Source organism: Cinclus cinclus, chromosome 12 (assembly GCF_963662255.1).
Source record: "Cinclus cinclus chromosome 12, bCinCin1.1, whole genome shotgun sequence".
Taxonomy (NCBI): domain Eukaryota; kingdom Metazoa; phylum Chordata; class Aves; order Passeriformes; family Cinclidae; genus Cinclus; species Cinclus cinclus.
In genome coordinates this window covers 12750811-12765854 of record NC_085057.1, presented here as the reverse complement: position 1 = coordinate 12765854, position 15044 = coordinate 12750811, and the positions used below count along the sequence as shown (strand labels likewise).

The 15044-nt window shown below is 36.6% G+C and overlaps 1 protein-coding gene across 1 annotated transcript in view; it reads right to left on the bottom strand.

The window, feature by feature from the left end:
- ERC2 (ELKS/RAB6-interacting/CAST family member 2) overlaps window positions 1–15044 on the bottom strand; it is a 276247-nt gene that overhangs the window by 156113 nt on the left and 105090 nt on the right. Inside the window, exon 7 of the mRNA XM_062500997.1 lies at window positions 13008–13175. Coding sequence (XP_062356981.1) covers window positions 13008–13175 — 168 coding nt within the window. The remainder of the gene's footprint in view (window positions 1–13007; window positions 13176–15044) is intronic.

The following is a 15044-nucleotide window of genomic DNA, read 5'->3' as shown; positions in this document are numbered from 1 at the left end:
GAAGTCTAGCCCAATTTACACATTGAGAGCGCCTGAACTACTTGTCAAAGTTAACCATGAAAAATCGTACCTTTTTCCTCAATACTACCTTTCTGGTGCTTGAAAACATCTGGTGATATTTTACTCATGGCCAGTTTTGTACTATTTGGTGTATATGCCTATAAATTAGGCTACATTAGCTTACACAAAAATTTTTAAAGAGAACTGCATGAAAAACTATTACACGATGTGATATGCCAGTGAGAGAAGTACATCTACTTTAATATACTATAATGTAAATTCACGTGGAAGGGAATAAACCAAAAACGCTGCTTTGGCATTCTTATACTTGTAATACAGGTCAAAGCTGAATGTGATTTTTTAGTGCTCATCTTGTCACTCCTACTATGTCTGTATCAATTGGGAAGACTTGGGGACCTCTGTCCAGACTGAAAAGTTACAGCACATCTCATTAATAAGTTAACAGATATCTCATTAAAAAGTTAACAGATGGTGAGAAGAGAGAGGCGGCTGACAAGTTGTACAGACAAGTGTTGGGCAACAGGGAGCACTGAAAAGGGAAGCTACAAAAGAAACAGAGTAAGAATAGGCACCTCAGGAGGCTGCAGAACGAGAGCAGGAGCCAGCTCGACAGTAGCTTGGGAAGTTTTCCAGAGCAATGAACACAGAGAAATCAAAAGGCTGTACAAGAACAGGGAGTAACAAAAGGTGCATGGTGTGTGCTGTGCTTTAAAATACAGGTATATCTAAAGGGAAATGTATGTATAAAAAAGGAAAAACAACCTAAGCTGTGAAATAGATCACCAGTCTTTTCTGAAAGCAGATTTAGTTTGGATATCCAAAGTATTACAAGAAAAACACTAAAAAGCATATTACCTTACTTTTAATTTAAATTATTTCACTTTATAACATGTTATTAAAATAAATATAGCTATTAAAGAGCAATATAGTCATTTTATATCCTTAAGAAAATTATTAAGATAGGAAAACAGACAGACATCCAGAAAAAAAGATTTCCATTACAGAAAAGAGCCATAACCTTGAGCTCTCAATAAGAGGCAGAAACCTTACAAACTGCTTCATTTCAAAGTGAAAAAGGTTGAGCAGGTTGTGATGTGGAAAGGCTCGAAGCCTGACTTCATCCCTGGAGAAAAAGCAATGTTTTCATTCACTGTAAGAATCTCCTTCAAATCCTGCTTGTGGGCAGTGGAACATACTATAATACCTTAAGATCCTTTCCAGGACTGCCTATGTTACCCAGCAATGAAAAACCTATGATAATTGAATTTCCTTTCCCATTTGAAAGCTATCCAATCACTTAATAGATGACCTTGTCAATCTGATTTCATGCTACTCATTTTCTAAGATTTACACTGTCCAAAATAATTTATCCTCATTTGTGATATTTATACCTTCAGAATGTTAAAATAAAAAACTAAGCTCTACTGACTTTAGACAGATACCCAAACCTGACGGGTTCCTAACTGTTCTTCTTGTCTGACACTTTCACATTTCCATCCTTCTTTTGACCACGAGATGTCTGAAATCACACATGGTTTTTCAGGTGGGATGACACAAGTCATTTAGAGAGCAGTTATCTTTTGCTCCACTACCCATTATTTCTGCAGACAGAATATTGGCAATTTTCACTACCACATCCCATTTGAAATACTTTTCAAAACTGTATTAATAATTGCCTTCAGCTTTCTGGCGTTAACACTCCAAATTTCTTTTTGGGCTAGTCATCATCTCCTTTTCTTCATCCGCATTCAGAGGTGGTTGGCTTTATTTTCCCTAACTGAAACACTGAAAAATATTTTCTAAATGAAAATGCTAAATAAAGTTACATCTGAGACAAAAGTCTGCCCTCTCACTCCAAATAAGTCCCTCTCATCTTAACTGCAGTTGTTTTTATTCTTTTTGACCATTCTTCAATCAACTTCAAAAAAGTTTTTATTATTACCTAAAGTTTTTGTTTTATCACTTGTATGCTTGCTCTCTTGGATTTTTTTTTTTATATTCAATCCAGAATTATGATTTATAATAACATATTTCAAATCTAGGAAGTCACTGCTCCACTGAAATACCATATATTTGATGTAAGCAATCCAGTTAAGGAATTGACACCAAATTTAAACTCTATCATAATTTGCAGTATCCCAGGTTTTTTTGCCTATTTTTCATATTTTAGTTTATGCACATGTGCACTTTAATGCTTTCAAAATATCTGTTTTATTTTTACTAACACCACTGTATATTTCTATTGATGGCTTAAGGTTACTCTTTAAATCACCAGCCTGAGTGAAAGAAAAAAATACCTTTATTTCCTCTCCTGGAAAGTTTAGAGAGATATTTAACATGCTTTGTAAGGTTTGAATTTGAAACTCAATACATTTCCCATTTAAACAACTCCTGTAGTTTTGATTCCAATGCAAAGCTATAAAAGATACAAGAGTCTAGACAAAAGCAAAATAAATGCACATTCAAACATCATCACTGTAGAGGACACTGTTCCAAAGGACAGTGTAACTCAGATCATCCACAATTCCAAAAACAGCAAATGCCTAATTGCAGCATGCTACAACTACTTTTGTCAGAAGACCTGGCCATAAATTACATTATCACTGTAATTTTATATCTCCTTATATGAACAGTTTCACAACATCCCTTTAACACAGAACTGTGTGACAATATTAAACATATTTGGTACGAAGACTACAAAAATACAGACAGATAATCCACTCAACAGATGATGTTAGTTTTATTTTATTGTTTCAGAACACAGAGAAGTCCTAGTATACTTCTGTTAATTGAGAAACTTTCAGATAAATGAACTGCTCCTAATTTGAAAGAGAAAATTAATTGCATAAAACTTGTAAATCACAGACATTTCACACCTGAAGGGAAAAACATTGCAAGCATGGTGCTTTAAAATGGCACAATCCTGTTTAGTCCTTAATTATGTATCTCTTTCCACACTTGCAAATTTTCTTGAGATTTCCCATATTCTCTTATTTTCCAGTTTTCTTCTAAAATATTCTACTTAGTAATATAATGCATTACCAACAGAGGAAAAATATTAAACCTCACTACTTTTTTTTTCTCAAATTAAGGCATAAAGAGGCAGAAAGATTTAAAAGGGAGGAGGGATACCCTAAAAATTGAAACTAATTTCAGATGAAAAAGAAAAATTAAAATTTGTAATAGCAAAAAATTTTACATTGAAAATAAAAATAACAGCCCTGGCCCCCCACTACTATAAATAATGGGTATTGGAATTCAACACAGCTATGTTGATTTCTACTATAAGAACATCCTGGCCTTAGAAGTCACATTTAAAACGTTGTAATGAAGAATCCAGTTTCACATGGTACCATTTCATACGAGTTTCCTGAAGTACCAGTGGTAAAAAGTAGGGAAAAAAACCCAGAGCAGCAAAGCTGAAATGGTTAGAGAGTAATTAATCAGAAAAAATAGTATTCTTCCAATTGGAAAGTTTCCTTTTAGCTCCTTGGTTACAGAAACTATCTATATCATATATAAGGGACAGTGGATTACATTTACATGAAAGAAAAGCTTTTGCAGAAGGATAACAGACCCCTGCCCCTTGTTTAGAGATGTCTTTTCTAAATCATTCTAAATTAACATATGGTCAATGCACATAGGTTTAGACCCATTAAGAGTTGAAGTGTTCAAAACGTTCATCAGAGAACTCAGATTCTTGTTACTATGAGATGTAATTTAACATTTTCACTATAGCTGCACCAAAGACAATGCACATATTGAGTTTCACCATTAGTTACTGCAGGCCAGACACAGTCTTTCTACACATAAACTATCAAAGCACCGCTAAAGTTAAACTGAAATGTTAAATGCAGCAACTTGGATGTCTTTAATCAACATCTGCTGAACAGTTTAGTTTCTCTACAGCAGCAAAGGTAAGACAGCAATGCTTTTATGGAAATGTCTGAATAGGAAGTAATCTGTAAACTGATACAGTTTTTTGTTTAAAATAGTTTGCTTTATATATAAAAAATGTCCTTTAAAAAAAAAATACTGAATTTCCTTTATCTTGTATCTCCTCAAAACCAGCAGGTTGGTATGTGAAACTTAGCCTTACTCTAATACCATCAGCTACACAAATTAAAGGAAAATTTTTATCAAGTACAACTATGACAGAAATACTTTTCTGTCTGAATCAGTTTTCCATTAGGACTTTGATGCCTACAATTTGTTAATCAATGTAGCCATCCTTGTCCATTTGGCTTCCTTCAGTTTTTTCAATTTATTGTAAAAGCTTTGATGAAAGGACCTATGAAGACCAGTCATTGTCCCTCTGGCAATTACAGGAAAGTCCTGAAAATGCATTTGAAGGTAACCTGCTGCTGCAACATCAGTGACACTGAAACCCTATACCAAAATATGTCAATTTTTTCCTATGATTTATGTTTCTTTGCTGGACAATGAGAAGTTTCAGCAACTGTCAGAAGCAGTCCTCTCCCACTGAGCTTCATGTTCACTCCATGAACCATGTGCCCTTCTGCATGGTGGGGTTTGACAGACACTGGATAAAACCCTCCCAAGAGTGGTGAGTTAGGAACACTTGGAAGTCCTTTAGAGGTGTGTTTGCATCAATGCACTGCAGGCTGTATGGACACATTGCACAGATGAGTGCAATGTGCCAAAAGATAGACACCAATGAGAGTCTCTGCACTTCTGCAAGCATTAGAGCTATTACCAATTCGTTTTTGTCAGGCTTTCTCTTCAAGAACATGCACTTAATTTTAATAGTAAAATTCTCCAAAAAACTTGAGAATCACTTAACAGTGAAGCTACAAATAGTGTGACAACAGCTCCATTTTCAGTGTCTCCCATTCAGATGGTAGATGCTACTGACAGTTTGGATTGAATGATGACAAGTTCAGTGCTACAGAACAGTCAGAGACAGAAAAGAGCTACCTGTCCATGGATGAATCTTCTTTCCCCTCTCCAAAGGAGGAGACTTATTGGGACTCATGGAAGGTGTTGCAATCAAAAAAATTAAGACAGAGGATGAATTAGACTACATTTCATAAACTGACAGTACATGGAAATCAGTAACAGTTGAATTGGGCAAACAGTGAGAACTGATGAACAAAAAATGTCACGCAAAAAAAATTATGGTATCTCTAATCATTGTGATTTTAACACAAGACAAGCTCCCAAGTACAGTTTACAGGGGTGACCTCTTTTGCATCTAAATTAGCAAACTCCTGTTTTCTATTACTGTATTTCAGTTCTATACTTTGAAGTTCTTCCCATTTGATCAGCTGTTTACTATCCTCCTAATATTCAAAGAATCCCAAAAGTCATGGATTTGATTTTCATTAAACAGACATTCAAATCAAACTATTTCTGGCTCCCATGACAGCCACAACAAAACCTCAGACTTAACCATGAATGAAGGTTTTGGGATAGGACAGGTAGTTCACTAAAACTTAAATTATGCTTTAACACCCTCCCCATCCTGTATGTCAACAAGCTTTAAGTTGGAGACTTGACGGGTTCCTGGGGACCTTTAGCAGCTCCTCCCTCAAGACCAGCAGAAGGCTCCACAGAGAGCAGCGTGCAGAGATTCCCATGGTGTACAGTCACTTTAGTATGGGGTTAAGCACAGACCAATAAAGGACTCTGTGCCTTTCTGGGGAGGTTAATGCAGATTTCTGCTGTCAAATTGAGGCATCTCTTAGGCAATAAATACAGTGGGCCTGATTTTTCTCCCTGATAAGTAAGGGGGGTTGCTGGCATAATTACCTTTAGCAAATTTACTGCAGATTTATTCTTAAGTGAATGGTAAATATGCCAAATACTTCTTTCACATATGAAAGATTACACAATGTTATGCCATTTTTCCTTTTTACTTTCTAAGAATTGCTTTACTCCCTTCTCTTAATTTCACTTTGATCTTAGCACTGTGCTTGGTTGGGCGTTAAAAATTAAAGTCAGGTGTGCTAGAAAGAAGTGAATTAGCTTCAGATTCCATTCTAAAGTTGGACTTATTCTACTCATATTCAAACATACCACTGCTGATTCTCCCACCAAGAAATACATACTACTTGGCAACAAGAAAATTATCAAAGCAATCTGACCAAATTGGCACCACAAGCTCGGGCCACATCTGGTAACAATAATACAAAGGGAGAAGTATGAAGATAACAATTCTCATTTATTGTTACCATTAAACTTATCTGCATGCATACTCCTGAGTCTTTGAACTTCATGATTTCACAAAGCCAGTAACAGCTCCACTCAAAGGTGAAGGGTGATGCTTTTCCAAATGTGATTAAATACCCAATTTACTGAGGTATTAGAGTCTCTGGTCCCAGAGGGCTCAGTCAGAGGGACAGCAATGAAATACCACCAGGAAAGCACAACTGCCAACATTAAGGAGCTCTAGCAATGTCTAAACTAGGCTGGTTGATTCGATGCCAACAGAAGAGTAGAGTTTTATATACCACCAAATTGCTAAAACCCAACTGATAATGCATAACCCTACCTTTTATATTTAGTAGGAAATGTTTCTTTTTCATTTCTAGATATGACCAACGTGGATATACATTAGGTAAAGCTGCAGATCAAGTGTAACTGCCTATCCTAGCAAGTGGGTGAACAAGGGCAGTGGGATCTATTTATTTCAGGATTAGGCAGGGATGGTTTATCCTGATTAGTAAGTTATTCAGTCACTATATTGCTGAATATTTCACACATCAGACTACAAAAAATTAATTTCTCAGATTAAATCATAGATGAAGTGTATCATTTCTGAATCACATAAGATTTAAAAGTCTGTTTTCATGGGAGGTACTGCACACAATTAACAAGCTGATTCACTTATTTTCCTAAGGAACATTTGATAAAATTAAGAATTGAGATCTGCCTATTCCTGTGAATCCCCCTCATCAATGTTCGTGTCAGTCACTGAAGGTGAGAAACCACCCAATCTCCTTCCTCCCTACCATAAATCACTCACCTGGAGCATGGACCCTGAAAGAGTTTCCAAGGAAAACATCAGCATGTAATAAGACATACAAGCCTTTTGGGCTTGTGCAATACTCAGATCCATGCACTGCTTCTTGGGGGATCTGATTTTGTGTCATTTCCATGAGTTGTCAAGGATTCAGTGCTAAACTGCTGGCAGGAACAAAACCAGCTGAATCTGTCATGTTGAGACAGTAGGAAAATAGCCAGGCTGCCACTCAAAGATGCAGTTCCAAGAGCAGGGAATCACATGAATACACCCTCAGTCAGCAGTTAAAAATTCTAAGTGAGTCATGACAGCAGGATTCCTCTCTATGCAAAATTATTCTATTACACTTATAAAACTCTCCCTTATAATTTTTAATTCCAATCAGTAGACTTCTATTACATTTTTGGAAAGAAATTTCATTTCTTCCAAGAAAAATATATCTTTCTCCTAAACAATTCTGATTTTCCCTGATTCTTTTTCAGATATATAGGTAGCCATCAATTTCCCTAAATAATTTTTTATGGTTTACTGAACCTACAAAATACGACAACTCCTACTTCCCTTTTGCCCAGTCACTCTACATGTAACTGAGCACCTTCACACTTCAAAAGAAATTTCCCCCAACTCTATTAAAAAGAAAATATTACTCTTCACACAGCTTAAAATTCCCAGCATGCGAGTTGGCTGTTTTCTCAGCATGAATAAAACTTAATACCTTGTTTAAAGATAACTTTGTCAATTAGTATTGACATTTCAGAGCTGAAGGGCAGCTTCCTTCCCCCCCAGCAGCAGAGGAGCCACACCAGCAGTGTGAAACTCTTATGTAAGTGCCTCATTAGGCTCAGTCCCACTCTGCAGATGACACACTGTGTCTAGGAGCACTTGTGTATGCTATGAACAGCCTGAGGGTTCCATGATCCCAGTCTCTTCATCGTGTGAGGAATCCTCTCAAAACCAGCTAGCATAACATGATCTACAATAACTTATTATAGTGTAGACAACTGCAGTCAATATTTCTTCTTATTGGAGAGTCCATGATTTACAAAACACCTGATATTCAAAAATTACCATGTTTACAGAACGGGCATCACATAAAAGTTTTTAAATATTGTAATCTCATGAAACTCTATCTGAGGAATTTGGTGATTCTTCTCCTACAAAGGTAAGTGCTTATTTTCAAATAGGCCAATAAGCAGAAGTGTGTCATCCATCTGTTCTACTTTTGAAGGGTAGGCTTGAAAGAGAACAGCAGTAGCAAGCAGGTCGTGGAGAATAGAGGAGGGGAGAGCAACAAAATTCTGGACTTCCAGCCTCAGCAGGTCCCAAATTCATTGGAAAGGACAATCCATTCAAGCAAAGGCTGGAAAAGTTTATAATGACCCTGAATGTCTATGTGCAAGGATTTACCTAGACTCATAACTATGGTTTTAGGCTGGATGAACATTCAGGTTTGCTTCACTAAGTGAATGTGTATTAGGCAACATATTTCTAGTGATCTTTTATAAACTGCAAAAAGTTAATAGCACATTGTGTTACAAAGAGTGGAAAATTAACCTAAAGAAAAATCAAAATTATCCCTGCCTCTGATCTTAATGGCACTGCTCTCAGTGTTTCTGTGTACAGGGTGAGAGCACCCCAACAGCTGTTCTGGTTAGGCTTAAGGGGAATTTGTGTTTAGCAAACAGTCCCAAAGTTGCATTTGATTGTGCAGATTCCTTGAGGACATTTTTCTGATAATGTAGTGGAATCAGTAACACCATCACCCTGGACAAACAATTTACTATAATTAGTTCGATTTCACTTTCAGACTGTTCTGAAAAACATACCATGATCTGGCAAAGCCACAAGTCTAAGCAGCCAACAAAGTACAGATTTCTAATACTCAGTACATGGAACACTGTATTCTTAAAATGGACATACACCATTAAAGATTCAATTCTTGAATTAAAAAAAAATCTTTATAGCCACCATAGCACCTTTGTAACATCAAAATTTTCATGCTACACAAGAAAGAATTCCTAATTTCTTTTTTTTTTAACACCTGAAATCTGCAGTCAGAACATTGACCTGTTTTGCAGAACAGCTCATTCAGAATTTGTCACCTGACTCCAGAAACACAATAGACCTCTGATTTCTGATTGTGAAATGCCAGCTCACATAGCAGCCTATTTACAGTGTTCTCATAGAATTTGACACAGTTAATAAAAAAATGTTCTTTTTCATGCCCTGATCCCTTCCCTGGAATATGAAAACATGCTCACAGCTGATAAAACCATGGAGAAAGAACAATAATCCAAAGACATCTTCTATCAGCAACATGCTTGCAGTGCTCTCCTTGTAGCTTGCATCAAGCAGTAACACTGATGGAAATTTCTCAGCCCAAGAGTAGGACTTCTTTGTTTCCAACAATCACTTCTAACCTGACCACATGTACATTTCCTCCTTTTTAGAGGACAGCCAACAGCAATGCATCTGATTAATTGTGCCACACAATTTAACACAAACTGGACAATATCACCTAATGTGCACAGTCCAGCCACTCCAGGTAAAGATTCCAATTATTACATGAGAACTAAGACTTTATGACATTTCCTACAAACGCTAATTAGCTGGTAGGTTAAGGCCCTTAGTCATGTAGCACTTCATCAATCACAAAGCTTAAACTATTAAAGATGGAAACTGTAACATTTTACATTAAAAGTTATGTAGTAAGTCAAGGTAGAAGATTATATTAGCCCCCTTTAGCTGGTGTTCTTTTATGATAGTTCCCACAAAAGAATTTCCACAAGCTGTTGTCCTAATATGATCCAGGTCTACATCCTGTACACTGTTCTTGTCTCAACAGCTACTGTTTTCATCACTGACACTCCTACTTCAGAGTATATAACTGGAATTTTCAGCTATCCGTAGATTCCTAGAGGACAAAACACTCCACTCCTACCTACTGTACAAAAGGCAAAAATTGGGAGCAAGAAGGGGATGCCATCCAGCTCAGCACTTTTGCCCTCCAGCCTACAACTCAGCCATATTCATAGAACTGGAACGTTCTGGTAAGAAATACATAAAGATTTCTGAGGTCTGCCCCTCTGCATGCTAAACTGACAGATATGAGGTGTAAGACTAGCTTTGCCAGGTTAAACAAGGCTATTAAAACAGCATACCCAAATTTACTGGCACTAAAAATGGAACAGTGGTGCCAAAGGTTCTAAAAGAAAGAAATATTAAGTAATATTGCACCTCTGACATTGACATAAGTTTATTATTACTCCATGCCAATCTACCTTGATCCAAATCCTCTAAACACATGCTGCTCCAGTGCTGGGCCTCCCTTAAGCCTGCAAATTGCACTGAATAGTGCAGCAGTTTTTCAATTTGGTCAAAAAATACACCCAAATCTCTGCATGGAAAGAGAATGCACCATCAGATCCTTATCTAGCCCATACATTTTTCTACATCTTATTACTCTATATTCATTCCTATGGCATCCCATACTCTTACCACAGGTGTTTTGGGTTTGATTCTTCTACACCTTTGGTAGGGAGCACTCAACAGAACCTGTCCCACCCTCCCAGTGTGACAGCTATCCAGAAAAGAGAAGGAACTGCTCCAGTTTCCAAAGGAAATTTTTCAGGGTTTGGTTTTGTCTCCTTTGTATTTTTTTTCCCATACAGCAGATGGTGGATATAAGAGAAGGAATACAGATTAGAAATTGCATATTTCCAAGTTACATATTCCTTCCTACTCACTTTCAGGTTATTACTGACAAATATTTTTAGGCACTAAACACAAATTCTTCCTTCTTCAGGTACTTGAATACAACCATTAAAACCTAAAATGTTATTTTAGGCTGAGTGAGGGATTTCAGGCTGAGTGGAGAGAGATGTAGCCATCTATCTTGCATCAACAACTGAAGGCAGGAACACAACTGGTTTTTCACAAGTCTCATATCAAAAGTAAACAAAAATACAAGGGCAAAAAATTTGGTCCTGAGCAGAAAGAAGAAAATGGAGGCAAGCATTATAACCGAGTCAGACGAATCTGATGTCCAGATAGAAGCTGCAAAGAAGAACTAGAAGCACTTCCTTCATTTTCAGAAGGGTTTTCAGGAAAGTAAACAGAACCAGAGCAGTCCTGGATGAGGGAGGATATGTAAACATAGGGCAACCCACTGTGAGGCCCAGTCATTGTTCCATGCCTCAGAGAAGCAAGTCTACACATAACTTATGTGCTGCAAATGTAGTATTTTTTTTTAAGTAATTATCAAAATTCATTCTTCTCTAAGTAAACCCAGTATTTGGCCCATAGAAGAAAAACTGAACTTAACAAGTTCCCTAATGAAAAGAAATAAAAACCTCCCAAATAGAAAATGCTACTGGAAGTGCTACTTCCAGTTTTTAAAAAATCAGTTCAGTACTAGCTCCAATTTTCCACCCAGCTGTTAGCAGGATTTCTCTCTTTGTAGAATAGAGCTCATGAGGCTATGATATATTTTCCTCCATGATCTAGTAAAGAGAGAGGGTGCAGTTTGACAGTGATTATGTTCATTAAGAAGCAAGTGCAAAAGAGGCAGGATCATATGCACACCCCAATAAAATGGCCATGATTTATTAAAAACAGGACAAGTACTATGCTGCATACTTCTGAGGACAAAGCCATGATAGCTCTGTGATAGTTACTCATCACAAAATTTTCATCACTGAATATACATTCCTCTTACTGACCCGTTTCCTCAAGATCTAAGTACAAGAGAAATTGTTAATTGTTCATTTGTTCAGGTTTTTGGAAGGATTTTACGAATGCACACCATAAGAAAAGATGCATTATATTCTTCAGAATGCTCAAGAAATGTCCAAAACTAGTTAGCACTCAGGACAAAAGCCTTGAACTTTACTTTTACATGATCAAGGCAAAAATTCAGAAATAGGATTAAAGTGGGTTACTTATATTCCAGCTTTGATAGGCCTTATTTCCCAGACCTGAAAAAGCAGCCCTCTCAGTTTCTGGAAAATAAGAACTTGGCTTTTTTAATTCGGTGCTTAAGCAACTGCAGACAGAAGCACAACTAGAGCATGTGAACCCTGTATGAATCCTGGAGGAAAACCACAGTAACATGAACTACCTACATAATAATAGAGTAAGGAGGAGCAGACATTCTTTGAGTAGATGTAAAAGGAGGGGAGAATAATAAAATACTGGTGATGCCAGGAGCTTTTCTTCCATTTCTCTGTATGCTCACAAGTGCATCTCTGTATGGTAAAGAGTGACACACAGGACACAAACAGTACATGCCTGGTAGCATAAATGTTTTTGTCAATGTGAGAGAAAAAGGATGTGGAAATGCACACTCTACTACTGTATGCAGAACCCTTGCAGAGCTGCCTCTACAGGAAACTCCTTCTCCACTCCCCCAGGTGGAAACTGTAACGATTGAATTCAACTTCCAAAGACAGCAAATGCAGTTAGCTAAATCTGTGGAAAATTAGAAATAAGATTATGTGGCTGTTTGGAGGGAACCTCCCTTCTTAATGTCTTTAAACCACAGGGAAAGTAGATAACTGACTTAATTTAGATTCCTTCTCCACTCTCCTCCTCTACCCCCAGAAAATAAAGTCCTTCAGGCTAAAAATGCAATATCCCAATCCTTTATGCCCACACATTCTATTTGCATTGTTTGGGAAGAGTAGTAACCAGCTTATAAGGATATTGTAATCCCTTTTGTTAAGGGATACGAAGTTTTATCAGGATTTTCAGTACTTGAACTCCAATGATTTTGTGACAACTGCAGAATCTAATATTTTTCTGATATAATATATATGACATAATACTATAAAAAATGTACCCACTAAAAACAGAAAGACATTTTATATTAGAGAATTTTACTATTACAGACTCTATGCATCTTTTTTAATATATTAAAAGCAATACACTATAAGAAACAGAAGTATTTCCTTTAAATGTGCCTCAAAAGTTGCACAACATATCCTTTCATCAGTGATCTTACCTTTTTCTGAAGGACATTAATTTTTCTTTCTTTTACTTCCAACATGTCTTTCATATCTCTAATTTCTCCAGCAAGGGTTCCTTTCTCTTCTGTGAGGTCTTGAAGTTGTTTTGTTTTTTTATTCAGAAAGGTTTCTTTTTCTTCCAATCGTAACCGCAAGGCATCAACCTACAGTAAGTAAATCAAACATATTTAGGGTTCAGTGTAGATCATTAGCATATTTTTTCCTAATACTCTTCTATTGACACTTGAGAAATGTTTTATTTCTCTTCTATGCAATTTTTCATACTGAACTTTAAGACACTGTTTTAGTTGTTGTACTTTTTTCCAGTGTTTATTTCACAAGTCTCTTACCAAATGGGTCTGACTACTTCTCTGGAGTAAGCACAAATCCCCAGCAAACAAAATAAGGGATATTCAAGGATTTTTCTAAGCAAAATGCTCTGCACATAATAACTGCTGGGGTAGTTTTGGGGTTTTTTTGTACTAAAAAAGAAAAACCAAAACCCAATAGAATTCCAGCAGCCCAGAATATCTAAGCACCCTTGATTTTTTCATTTCTTTCTGTGTAAATACTCAAGTATGCAAAATTGTTATTCTCTTAATGCAATTCAAACAGTAATAAAGCAGCAGAGATCTCAAATCATTAAAGAAAGAGAATATGTTTGGCTTTATCCATCGTTACTTCAAGAATAACACCTGATGTGTATTGGTGCCTTCAGGAACACTTCTACTGTTTATACATACTCTGGTTCAGAAAAGCAGCTACAAATGAATTGCTCTCAGCATATAATACTGGGTGCGGGGAATATTTGTGAGTAAGGAACAGAATTCATCATATATGAAGTTTTTGAAAACCAAGACTTCTTTTTCACTGTGAGCTTGATATTACTGAAAGCTAATTTGTAAATTAAATAATACAAGAAAACATACATCCATGAAATTCGGTTAGTGCTAATAAACACCATGGAAAGTAGAGAACTCAGTTAAAGGGAGTGCAATCATTCATTGTAACAGGGACAGGTTTCCTTGAAGAGAGGCTTTTCCTGCTCCTCTAAACCATGAGGTGTTCACAATTCAGTGGACTCACAGGCTTTCTTTGGCTGCAAGGCTCACCACTGAGAAGTCAGGGTTTGGATTGAAAAAGTATGATGTGGCAATTTAGAATAATTCTCCATCTACAAGAGAACTGCAGGCAGTCAGGCAAGTGACAAATATTAGATTCACTAATCCAAATTTCAAACATACCAATTTTAGAAAATAAAGAACAAGAGTTTAAAGTTTATATTTCCTAGAAATGCATAATGTAATTCATAATAAAAAGCTAGATGGAAGAAACTGAAGGGGCATAAATGGAGGCTTAGCATTTTTAAGTTTTGCAGATGGAACAGTCAGAAAGGGTCTTCTCTATCAACCAATTTGTTCCCTAGTTAATCGAAATCCTATCAAAGTGCAAAACAATCAGCAAATCTATATTTATGTATATTCTGAGTTTTGTAACACTAAATTTATTCAAAGCAGAAGTATTTTCAATGCCACTTCAAAACTTGGTTTGGGACCAATTTAGATGATATACTGGACCTCAAAATGCATGTTCTTCCTGCTTTTAAAATGGCTCATTGCCTTTCTATACACTGGGGGAAAAAAAAAATCTATATTCCACTGGATTTATTTTATTTTTAAGATATTTTTACAATATTACAGTAACAGGATCTCTCCGTTTGTAAGCAGCATGCAGTAAGGATTCAAAAACTACTTTTTCAATTAGAAAACAAGAAATAATAGTAGCAGCAAGCTTTCAGACCTCTCTTAATAAACAAAAAAGACCTCATCTGAATCTCATTACCACATCTTCTTTATACTTAATCACTTATTTATTTCACGTCTGAAAGCAATCCTTGAAGTCAAATCACAGAAATCTCTGTTGGGCCTTGGAGCAGGCTCTCAGGAAGGGCTCCCCCCATCAGGCACTGCCAGGCTCATCCCCAGCTGCCACAAGGCAGAAGCCTAAAGCTTCAAGTGGAGGGGGCTGGAGGT